A 12,870-nucleotide genomic window follows, 5' to 3' on the forward strand; every position below is an offset into this window, starting at 1 on the left:
TAATCCCACCTCCCTAACCGTCTTCGGAAGCTAAACAGTGTAAACAGTCCCTGATAAACACAAGTAGGATTACAAATCGGGAGCTCTTCAAGTCTTGGATGAGACTGTAGAGCGGTCATGTGCGGCAATGTGCGTCCTTAAAAATAAATAAATAAATAAATGCAACCCCCCGTTGTGTCCGGAGTTTGTTTCCACCCGGAGAGGGAGGGAAGAGCACCAGAAAGCGCTTAGCTTTCTGGTTGGATATTTTGGATGAGTTTTTTTTGACGCGCATGCGTGTTCTGTCTCAAAGGCGGGTTTGGAGGGAAGTGGGTTGTGACCCACCGGCAACTGAAGCTGTTGTCAGCTTCCACCTGTGACGGCGCGGTTCTCGGGCGTCCTGGAGACGCGTAGGGGTGAATTTAGGTTTCCGACGATTGCAGCTGGAAGGGGTGTGTAAGACTGTGGCTGAAGAAAGCTGTTACGCTTTTTATGTGGGTCATGCCTCTTCTCAACAAATTGTAATCCCGCCTCCACATGTTTGGCTTTGCCCTACCAGCTCTGGGGTTGCGGAGTGCACTGTTACGGGTATTGTTGCTCCTGCGGCCATTCTCCTGTCATCTCCACGTTCACGTTTTGGCGTAGTGTATTAATAGTCCGAGTGGGATTAATGGGTGAACAAGACTTTATAGTTGTTTCTGATTCTGGATTCAATACCGAAATTTAGATTTTCAACTTTGTCGATGTTCTATTTCGACATTTTAAAAACAGTTCATTGCAAAGAGGTGAAAATTTTGTTCTGAAATCTTAAGGACACAGAGAAAGTTTTTCCGTCCTAAGTGTGGAACTAGTTTTGTGACCAACAATATGAAAGGCTCTGAGGTTAGCCTGCAGAAGAAAAAAAGAGTTAAGATGCCAGCAAAGAGACTTCGTGAGGTAGTTTCTCAAAATCATGGAGATCATTTGGTTTTGCTGAGAGATACGTTGCCCTGTGTTCCTTCGGCATTGTCTGCAAATAAAGGTCTTCCTGCTGGAACGGGGACTAGAGTGAATGGAACATCACCTGGTATGTCATTCCACGTAGTTTTTCAGTCAGCTTTAGTATATGTAATAAATCTTTAGTTCTTGTTTAAATTCCCAAATGTAAGATATAAGTCTAGTTTGTACAGATGTTTGAAAACTGACCCTGTTTCCCAGGAAAATTGCCAGGAAGCCTATAAAATGTTTGAGTAGATAGATTGAATGAATGAAACTTTAACGTCTCCTATTGTGCGGTTTTTTGTTTTTTTTGTTTTTTGAAACGGAGTCTTACTGTGTCTCCAGGCTGGAGTGCAGTAGCGCGATTTCAGCTCACTGCAACCTCTGCCTCCTGGGTTCAAAGCGACTCTCCTGTCCAGCCTCCCAAGTAGCTGGGATTGCAGGCGCACACCACCATGCCTGGCTAATTTTTGTATTTTTAGTAGAGATAGCGTTTCACCATGTTGGTCAGGATGGTCTCGATCTCTTGACCTCGTAATCTGCCCACCTCGGCCTCCCAAAGTGCTGGGATTACAGACGTAGCCACCGCGCCCGGTGCTTTTTTTTTTTTTCCTTTTTTTTTTTTTTTTTTTCAGCATGGACTTTTGCATATTGTTTTTGTTTATATCCATATGGATATGCTTAACTTGTATAGTGTGCTTTTTTTTCCCCGAGTAGTGTTTTTTTACCTAATGACTACTTTCTGTGCATAGTGGGAAAAGCAGGACTTCTGCCAATTGATGGCTTCTGTATTCCAATTCACTTAGCCTATCTAGAGCTCAGTGAAAGTAAGGGTAACCTGTGCTTTATCCACTTTGCTGGTAATTGTGAGGATCAAATTAATGAATATGTGAGCTAAAACAACAAAATGCTTTTATAATGCTGCTTTTTGTGGGATACAGCAGTGACACTCAAATAGTCCTGCTGCTAAATTAGACTTTTATGTTGTATACATATTTTTACCCATAGTTTGTCCACATTCAACAGCGTATAGTTATATTTTAAAATGTTTTCTGCTCATCTCACTTTATTGTCAGTACTGAACATTCAACAGCATATAGTTATATTTTAAAATGTTTTCTGCTCATCTCACTTTATTGTCAGTACTGAACCTTATTTTCCCAAATATCAACTGTAAAGGCCTTCCTTCAGATATATTTAAATACATTTTCTTAACTTTTTTTGCATGCAAATTGTCTTTCCAACTTATGTGTTATATGGAGTTTATAGTTCTTGAATCATGCCTATACAGTTTCTAAGCTAAGGATCTGATTTTAAAGTCACTAAAATCTATTCCTTTGTTTTGTTAGGTTCATCAGATTTAACTTCTGCTGGAAATTGTCACCAGTCTCTATTAGAAAATCCCATGGTGTCAGAAGGTGTAAGCAAAAGGATTCTTAATTATGCTCACATACAAATTCTCAATATTGTCAAATAATATATTCTTAAATTATGTTTGATTAGCAACATGCCTTGTTTTTATTTAAATATCACTTATCAAAACAAATGTTTTATATACTACAATTCTGACTTTGAATGGTGTTTGAGACATTAAACAAAAGGCCTTCCCTAGAATAAAAAATACCCATTAGTAAGATAACGGCTGCTTAAAGAGATATGAAAACTGAAAAGAAGCTCTCTTACTATTCAGGGAAAAGGTGCTCTTGCCCAGAGACTTAACATATTCTTAGATAAAAGAAAAGGAACGACTAACAGTACAATTTTTTTTTAGAAGTGAGGTGTGCTCACAGGTCTTTCTAACACTTGTGAGGTCTTTCGGTTTTTTTTAGAAGGGAGGTTCTGTAAGAATAACATGAAATTAATATCTTAACTTTATAATGCCAAAACTATTTGATAAATATGTTTTGGTTATGAGATCTAATTAGATTTGGACAGCTAATCATAGTGTTGACCTACATATTGTCAATTTAATAAGTCTGTATAATGAGAGTTTCACAATATACTCTTTGAAAATTGAAGCTGGTAAATAATAATTAAATTGAGACTACATGACAATTTTGTCAAAAGCTCACAATAAAATGTATAATTATAAGCTGTACTTGGTCCCTAAGTAAATGGCTAGACTTTGGAGTGTTATTTTTGTTGTTGTTGTTTTGTCTTTTTTATTTTTTAACAGGCCTTATTTAATGATATCTAAACTTCTCAAATGTATGGATACAATGTTATTATAAATGGGTGATCTTCGTGATGTTGTGCCATCCTTCTCCATTTGACTCACAGCGAGTCAGAATTTCACATTTCACTGAAGCAACTGAGATGTTGAATGAGTTGCTCTGCTAGAATTGGCAAACTGATTTGAGTTTGAATCTCAGTGCCACATTTGCTTGCTGGTTCATTTACTCATTCATTCACTTGTCTGATAGTGTATTACTCATTCAACAAACCTTTTTCTCTTTTTTTGAGAGAGTCTTGCTCTGTTACCAGGCGCCAGGCTGGAGTGCAGTGGCGTATGATCTCAGCTCACTGCAACCTCCGCCTCCCGGGTTCAAGCAATTCTCCTGTCTCAGCCTCCCGAGTAGCTGGGACCACAGGCGCGCACCACCACTCCTAGCTAATTTTTGTATTTTTTAGTAGAGACGGGGTTTCACCATGGTCTCGATCTCTTGACCTTGTGATCCGTCTGCCTCAGTCTCCCAATGTGCTGGGATTATAGGCCTGAGCTCCGATACCTGGCTCAACAAACCTTTGAGTTGCTTTAAGGTACATCAGCGTTGCATGGTGATGGAAATGAAGAATATTAAATATACAGTCTTGACCTCCCAGAACAAAGTACTCACATAGCTAGTAAATGGTTCTGGATAAATAATGAATCATGAAGTTATTTAGCCTATATCTTCCTTTCATATCCCAAAGAATTTTTCTAAAGATGTTGCAGTGCAAGTGTTGCCTTTGGATAAAATAGAAGAGAACAACAAACAAAAAGGTAAGAGAATAAAATTGATTTTTTTTATTGTAATAAAATATACATAACATCAACTTTACCACTTTATTTTAAAATGTACAGTTCTGTGACAGTGAGTACATTCACATTGGTGTACATTTATCACCTTTCATATCTAGAGCTTTGTCATGTTTCCCGACTCTGTACCCATGAAACACTAATTGCTCATTTTTCCTCTCCTCAGCCCTGGGCATCCTACTTTTTGTCTCTATGAATTTGACTGTCCTAGGTACCTTGTATAAGTAGAATCATATAGTATTTGACCTTTTGTTACTGGCTTATTTCACTTAGCATAATGTCTTCAAGGTTCACCCATGTTGTAGCATGTGTCAGAATTTTCTTCTTAAGGGTAGAATTTATTTTTAAACATTTATTACATAGTCTTACAGTTTTTATTTATTATTTTCATTTTAAATTAGTTTTTTCTCCAAAATTAAGCTATTGCTAGAATCTACAAAATCCAGAATAAGGTTTGCAATGGTGAAGGTTATCTTCTTATTACTAACCTATTGCATAGGTTTAGTATTAGATATGTTTATAAATTCTTTTTTTTTTTTTAAATGGAGTCTCCCTCTGTTGTCCAGGCTGGAGTGCAGTGGTGTGATCTCCACTCACTGCAATCTCCAGCTCCCAGGTTCAAGCAGTTCTCCTGCCTTAGCCTCCCGAGTATCTGGCATTACAGGTGCGCACCACCACACCCAGCTAATTTTTGTATTTTTTCGTAAAGATGTTTCACCATCTTGGCCAGGCTGGTCTCAAACTCCTGACCTCAAATGATTCGCCCACCTTGGCCTCCTAAAGTGCTGGGATTACAGGCGTAAGCCACTGTATCTGACCCCACATGAATTTTAAAATAGTTTTTTCTAATTCTGTGAAAAATGATCTTGGTAATTCGATAGGAACTGTGTTGATTTGTAGATGGCTTTGGTCGGTATGGTCAGTTTAACGACACTGATTTTTCCAATTCATGAGCATGGAATGTTTTCCATTTGTTTGTGTCATCTGTGATTTTTTTCATCAGTGTTTTGTAGTTCTCCCTGTGGAGATCTTTTACCTTGATTAAATGTATTCCCAGGAATTTTATGTTTTGGGTGTGGCTATTGTAAATGGGATTGAGTTCTTGGTTTGATTAGCAGCTAGAATGTTATTAGTATATAGAAATGCTACTGATTTTTGTACATTGATTTAGTATCCTGAAACTTTACTTAAGTCGCTTCTTAGATTTAGGGGTATTTTGGAGGAATCTTTAGGGTATTCTAGATACGGGACCATGTCGTCAGTGAACAGAGATAACTGGACTTCCTGTTTTACTGTTCGGATGCCTTTTATTTCTTTGTCATTTGCTTTCACTGGGACTTCTACTACTGTGTTGAAAAGAGTGGTGAGACTGGATATCCTTGTCTTGTTCTAGTTCTTAGGAGGAATGTGTTCAACTTTTGCCCTTTCAGTATGATGTTGGCTGTGAGTTTGGGGTTATGACCATTCTATTATTACTTAATCACTTAATGTGTTCCTTGTCCTTTTCAATTGTGAAATGCTATGGCTGAATTCCTAAACATTCTTTTAGTTAAAAAAGATTTTTTAATTACATATCAAAATTTAATAAATATTCAGGAATTAATCTATTTTTGTGTCTTGATTGTGCAGAAAATGACATCCTCATTTCTCAGTATACAACTGGACAGAAAGATGCTCTAAGAACAGTTTTAAAGCAAAAGTAAGTTTCATTTACAGAAAATAATTGGATAATTTTTTATGTTTAAAATCAGCTTCATTTGTATTTTGGACATATGAAAAACTTTGTTTTCACTATGATATGTATAAAGCATTCCTCATGGTGCTAGACACATATAAGATACTCAGTAGCAGTTAGCAATAATTATTATGGAAGTGCTATAGTACATTAACTCATTTAACTCAAACACCTATAAAATAGAGTTCATTACTATCCTAATTTTATAGAATCCCCATTTTATTTTCTTTATTTTGAGATGGCATCTTGCTCTGTCGCCCAGGCTGGAGTGCAATGGCATGATCTTGGCTCACTGCAACCTCTACCTCCTGGGTTCAAGCAATTCTCCTGTCTTAGCCTCCCGAGCAGCTGGGATTACAGGAACTTGCCATCATGCCTGGCTAATTTTTGTATTTTTGTAGAGACGGGGTTTTACCATGTTGGCCAGGCTGGTCTTGAACTTCTGGCCTCTTTGTCTTGAACTCCTGATATGCTTGACTTGGCCTTCCAAAGTGTTGGGATTACAGGCGTGAGCCACCGTGCCCAGCCAGAATCCCCATTTTATAGGTAAGCAAACTGAGGTATTGAGAGATTGATTTCCCCAAGGTCATTTAGCAACTTGTTACTGGACGGGGATTAGTATGTAGGCAGTCTGCCCTGTCTCTTAACCACTTCACTATACTGCTTATAGCAGTGCTCAATAGTTCCTTATACATAATACTTGTTGTTTATTATCAGAGGACATTTAGACTTTTCCTGGTTAGAATCTCAGAAAAAGGTGAGTTTAGCACTTGGATGCAGTGAAGAGAGACCATGGTTGCTCCACCTGAATCCCCCCTTCCAACTTTATCTTAAATACCAATGAAATCTAAAACCAACCCCCTGACAACAGCACATGAGAAACATGAAGGAAGACTATATTCGCTGGTCTGGAGGCAATTATTATTATCTTTATCATCAGTGATGGCAGTCTGAGATTATATTCGTAGGCCAGATGTATTCTACTCCTGAACCAGAGCACTGTAGAAGTCCCCGTAGGACAAAGAAAAAATTTTTACTTACTTTTGAATTCTCTTTTTATTCAAAAGGACATTTTAAATTACTTCGGTAAATGGAAAGTCTGTATTTTTTAGAATTCATTTAAAAACAAATATACAGCCACTGCTTCACTTGACTAGCCTAAATAAATAAATAAATAAATAAACAAACAAACAAACAGGCCAGGTGTGGTGTCTCATACCTATAATCCCAGCACATTTTGGGAGGCTGAAGTGGGTGGATCGCTTGAGCCCAGGAGTTTGAGACTAGCCTGGGCAACACGGCAAAACCATATCTGTACCCAAAAAATATACAAAAATTAGCCAGGCATGGTAGTGTACACCTGTAGTCCTAACAACTTGGGAGACAGGAGGTGGGAGGATTGCTTGAGCCTGTGAGACAGAAGTTGCAGTGAGCTGAGATGGTGCCACTCGCACCACTGCACTCTAGCCTGGGCAACAGAGCTAGATCTGTCTCAAGTAAATAAATTAATTAAATTTAATAAATATGCAACTATTAAAATATAATACTTATTCTTTTTCCACTAGCAGTTTTCCATGGTTTACTTATGTTCTGGGAAGCACTGGAGTAACAAAAAATGAATACTACTCCTAAATTGCAAAGGTATGATCTGAGCTAGCCAGAGTTTCACAGCTGGTTTCTTTGGTCCCATCAGGTTTTTACTTTTTATATTTGTTTGCACTAAAATTCCCGGTACATAATATGGCAGTTAGGAGAGGCATTTAGATGGTAAATTATATCAGAAATTTCTAAATATATAAGAAAAAGCACTAGTGAGAGCATGGTGTAATCTGTCATCTTCTCTACTTGAACTGAAAATTGCAGATTACATCTGACTCTTTTGGATAGAAAGCAATGACCACGTCTATCCAGCAGACCCTTAGCGGATGAAGTAGCTGCTTGTAACCACAATGGGGACTTTATAAACTTGCCTTCCAATTTGGAGTGCAATGGAGTGATCTTGGCTCACTGCAACCTCCACCTCCTGGGTTCAAGCGATTCTGCTGCCTGAGCCTCCCAAGTAACTGGGACTATAGGCATGTGCCCCCACACCTGGCCAATTTTGCATTTTTAGTAGAGATGGGGTTTCTCCATGTTGGTCAGGTTGGCCTCGAACTCTCGACCTCAGGTGATCTGCCTGCCTCGGCCTCCCGAAGTTCTGGGATTACAGGTGTAAGCCACTATGCCTGGCCTCATGAACAGAATTTTTTAAAAGACAAAACAACTAAGGAGACTCTATGAGAAGGTAATGGCATTGTGGAGAATAATAACTGAAACAAAACTATAAAAATGACTCTCAGGCCGGGCGCGGTGGCTCATGCCTGTAATCCCAACACTTTGGGAGGCCCAGGCGGGTGGATCACGAGGTCAAGAGATCGAGACCATCCTGGTCAACATGGTGAAACCCCGTCTCTACTAAAAATGCAAAAAATTAGCTGGGCATGGTGGCGCGTGCCTGTAGACCCGGCTACTTGGGAGGCTAAGGCAGGAGAATTGCCTGAACCCAGGAGGCGGAGGTTGCGGTGAGCCGAGACCGCACCATTGCACTCCAGCCTGGATAACAAGAGCGAAACTCCGTCTCAATTAAAAAAAAAAAAAAAAAAAAAAAAGACTCTCAATGTTGGGCTAAAAGGGAGTCTAATTTTGTCTCAAGAGATATACCTTTAAAATGAAACAGGCTGAAAATAAAAATACAAAGTATTTTGAGGAGAAATCAAATAAAAAGAAACAAGAATTAGCAATATCAATATTGGTTGAAATAAAATTCAAGGCATATGTGCTAAATAGACTAAATAGGACCAATTTTTTTGGGCAAAGTATACACATTTATTTTTAAGTTAGTTTTAAAAATGTTTAATGTAGATAATAAACATAAAGAGTTTTAAAATCAAATAGTGTGAAAAACTTGTAATGAAAAAACCACCATCTTCTGCCCCACTATTTCCTTAACAATTAGGCCTATTCCCCAGAGGCAGCTGCTTTTAATTCTTTTACCTCTTTCCTCTGAGAGGTGATTTCATAAATCAAAGTAATATATTTACAGTACTAGTTTTATTAAATGTAAGTCAAGCACAGTGGCACATGCCTGTAATCCTCTCTATTTGAGAGGCTGAGCCAGGAGGGTCGATTGAGCTCAGGAGTTTATATCCAGCCTGGGCAACATGGTGGGACCCCTTCTCCTTTAAAAAAAAAAAAAAAAAAAGTTCAGCCGGGCACGGTGGCTCACGCCTGTAATCCTAGCACTTTGGGAGGCTGAGGTGGGTGAATCACCTAAGGTCAGGAGTTCAGGACCAGCCTGGCCATCATGGTGAAACTCCATCTTTTAAAAAAAAAAAAAAAAAAAAAATTCTGTCTATACTGAGTTGTGAAAAACACAACAACAAATAAGTGTAGACTGCACTTATTCTACTACGATAAGTTTTAGCTGTCTTAAGTTACTTTTTCTCCCTTCCGCAAATTATAGTTACTCTCTATATTGGTTTACATAATAGCTGTAAACTTAAAAAATCTTTTTCTTTTAAAAAGTTTCAATGTTTATAGCAGTAGAGAGGATAGTGTGATGAACTCTCATGTTCTCATAGTTTAGCTTCAATCATTAGCATTTTGTTTCATTTGTAACCACCTTGCACACCCAGGAATTATTATAAAACAAATCCCAGAAGTCATTGCATTTTATCTTTACGTATTTTTTTTTGTTTTTTTGTTTTGTTTTATTTTGTTTTTCTTCTCCTTTCTTTACTTATTTTATGTACTTGAAAGATAATTTTTAAAAAGTATTAGCAGGCCGGGCGCGGTGGCTCACGCCTGTAATCCCAGCACTTTGGGAGGCCGAGGCGGGTGGATCACAAGGTCAAGAGATCGAGACCATCCTGGTCAACATGGTGAAACCCCGTCTCTACTAAAAATACAAAAATTAGCTGGGCATGGTGGCGCGTGCCTGTAATCCCAGCTACTCAGGAGGCTGAGGCAGGAGAATTGCCTGAACCCAGGAGGCGGAGGTTGCGGTGAGCCGAGATCGCGCCATTGCACTCCAGCCTGGGTAACAGGAGCGAAACTCCGTCTCAAAAAAAAAAATAAAAAAATAAAAAATAAAATAAAAAGTATTAGCATAATATTACTATTGTGCTAAAACATTAACAATTTCTTAATATTATCAAATATTGAGTCAGTATTCAAGTTTTCTCTCATTGTCTCATCATTTTTTTTTAAATGGTTAATTTTTGTTTTGTTTTGGGATTGAGTTTTGTTTTTGTTTTTGGAGACAGGCTTTCTCTGTCACCTAGGATGGAATGCAGTGGTGTGATTGTGGTTCACTGCAGCCTCAAACTTCAGGCTCAAGAAATCTTCCTCCCTCAGCTTCCTGAGTAGCTGCGGCTATAGGTATACACCACCATGCCTTGCTTTTTTTTTTTTTTTTTTTTAAATGTTTTATAGAGATGAGGTCTCACAAGTGATCCACCAGCCTTGTCCTCCCAAAGTACTGGGAGTACAGGTGTGAGCCACCACCCTGTGGTTAGTTTAATTTTGCATTAGGATCTAAGGAAGAGCTACACTTTACATTTGAATGATATATCTCTTACTTTTTTTTTTTTTTTTTTTTCTTTGAAACAGGGTCTTGCTTTCTTGCCCAGGCTGGAGTGCAGTGGTGCCATCTCAGCTCACTGCAGCCTCCATCTCCTGGCTTCAAACAATTCTTCTGCTTCAGCCTCCCAAGTACCTGGGATTACAGGCATGCACTACCATCCCTGGCTAATTTTTGTGTTTTTAGTAGAGATGAGGTTTCACCATATTGGTCAGGCTGGTCTTAAACTCCTGACCTCAGGTGATCTGCCCACCTCGGCCTCCCAAAGTGCTGGGATTACAGGTGTGAGCCACACTGCTAATAGCCTTCAGTTTCTTTTAATCTACAAATTTACCCGTATTTCATACTCCCGACCTCAGGTGATCCGCCCGCCTTGGCCTCCAAAGTCCTTGGATTACGGGCGTGAGCCACCATGCCCGGCCTATACCAGCTTTTAAAATCAAATTACAGCATATGGAAATTTGAGGTCAAAGAGTGTGAGCAGTTAATTTTAGAAATTTAGCAGGAAAATAATTTCTTATAAAACCTGAAGGAGGCTGGGCATGGTGGCTCACTAGCACTTTGGGAATCCAGGACAGGAGGATCACTTGAGCCCAAGAGTTTGAGACCAGTCTGGGCAATATAGTGAGACTTCATTTCTACAAAAAAAAAAATTTTTTTTTTTTATTAACCAGCATGGTGGTGTGTGTCTATAGTTCCAGGAGTTTGGGAGGCTGAGTGGAAGGATCTCTTGGGCCTGGGAGTTTGAGGCTACCGTGAGCTATGTTCATGTCACTGCTCTCCAGCCTGGGTGGCAGAATGAGACATTGTCTCAGTAGAAAAATACACAGACAGACAGACAGACAGACAGACAGATGCTGAATGATAGGGAAAAAAGCAGGGAAAAAAGAAGAAATCAAGTATACCAGATAAAAGAATGTTTTCAACTAGTTCTAGAAGTATGTCAGTGTAATAAGCAAATCCCGGACAAGTCCAAGTCAGAAAACTGGTGAGAGAATGCATGTTAGAAATAAAAAGAGGACATAATAGACTTAGAGAAGGTAAAAGCAAATACTATGGTAAGAATACTGTGTACTTAAATGTGACAAATTAAGAAATCTAGATAAAAGAAATAACTCACCAAAAATAACCATATAACTAAGAAGATTTTAACAGGTTAGCTACTGGGAAGTAAATTGAAAGAAACCTTCAAAGAGCAGCCTCCAAAAGCAGCCATGATTTTGTTTGAGTTCCTGAAAAATTTTAAGAACCAGATTATGATCATGCTGTATATTCTGATCCAGAAAAATGAAAAGCAAAGAATGCCACTCATGTCATTTTATGATGCTAACCTAGCCCAAGTATTAACACCTAACAATTAGTTCCATCAGAGATATTTTCATCATACTATTGTAATTAAAAAAACCTAGTTCTTGAAATAAAATAGTTAATCTAATACTATTCTAATAGTTAAAGAAAAAGATACAATTATATTGATATATTATTATAAATAAGTTATAAGCAAATTATATCTTATCGTACATTAAAAGATTAATACACAATGATTAAGTAGAGTTTAGCCCAGGAATGCAGCAATGTTTTAAAAATGGTAATAGCGAATTCTAATGTAACACTTATCCACGAGGCACTGTCCTCTGTACTTCTTTAGTTTTTTCTTGTTTGTTTTTTTATTTTGTTGAGACAGGGTCTCACTCTGTCACCAGGCTGGAGTTCAGGGGTAGGTTCACGGCTCACTGTAGCCTTGACCTCCCAGGCTGAAGTGATCTTCCCACCTGAGGTGCCCCCAACCCCACCCCAGAGTAGCTGGGACTACAGGCATGTGCCACCACATCCAGCTTTTTTACTTCTTATAGATATAGGGTCTCACTATATTGCCCAGGCTGGTCTCAAACTCCTGTGCATAAGGAGCCCCCCCGCCTCAGCCTTTGAAGGTGTTGGATTACAGAGATGAGCCAACATACTTGGCTGCACTTCTTGCATACTACTCAGTCTTTACAAAGGCATATCTAATAATGTTTCGAGCTTACAAATATGGACTAGAAGAGTTGAAGTCACCCAGGCAGTCTGTCACTAGAGACAGTGCTCTTAACCATTGCCCTACTATAATAATTCATGATCTATTAATATATTTATATGATTTGATCAAATAAGAAAATATATGTGACAAGCACTATGGTCACATTTAATGAAATTTTATGCCAATATGTTTTAAAATTTTTTATTTTTTAAATTGACTAATAACAGTATGTTTGTGGGGTACATAGTGGTGTACATATAATGTATAGTGATCAGATCATGGCAATTAGTATATCCATCATCTGAAACATTTATCATTTCTTTGTGTTAGGAACCTTCAATATCCTCCTTTTAGCTATTTGGAACTGTATAACACATTATTATTAGCTATACTCATCTGACTATAGTCATTCTTCCTATTTAGCTGTAACTTATTCCTGACTTATTCTTCCTAAGTAGCTGATGTAGCTGTAATTTTGTATCCTTTAACAAATCTCTCCCTATGCCTCCCGTCTATACCCA

The 12,870-nt window shown here is 38.4% G+C and overlaps 1 protein-coding gene across 4 annotated transcripts in view; it reads left to right on the forward strand.

The window, feature by feature from the left end:
* Positions 1 to 282: 282 nt before the first annotated feature.
* KIAA0586 (KIAA0586 ortholog) overlaps positions 283 to 12,870 on the forward strand; it is a 121,760-nt gene continuing 109,172 nt past the window's right edge. For 3 of the 4 annotated variants that reach the window (XM_032251195.1, XM_032251196.1, XM_032251197.1), the window contains exons 1-4: positions 283 to 1,045; positions 2,307 to 2,377; positions 3,871 to 3,940; positions 5,606 to 5,675. In XM_032251195.1, the coding sequence (XP_032107086.1) occupies positions 847 to 1,045; positions 2,307 to 2,377; positions 3,871 to 3,940; positions 5,606 to 5,675 (410 nt within the window). In that variant the 5' untranslated portion in view covers positions 283 to 846. The remainder of the gene's footprint in view (positions 1,046 to 2,306; positions 2,378 to 3,870; positions 3,941 to 5,605; positions 5,676 to 12,870) is intronic. The other variant, XM_032251198.1, reaches the window with a different exon arrangement.

Source organism: Sapajus apella, unplaced genomic scaffold (genome assembly GCF_009761245.1).
Source record: "Sapajus apella isolate SASKATOON/1434 unplaced genomic scaffold, GSC_monkey_1.0 scaffold74, whole genome shotgun sequence".
Classification (NCBI taxonomy): domain Eukaryota; kingdom Metazoa; phylum Chordata; class Mammalia; order Primates; family Cebidae; genus Sapajus; species Sapajus apella.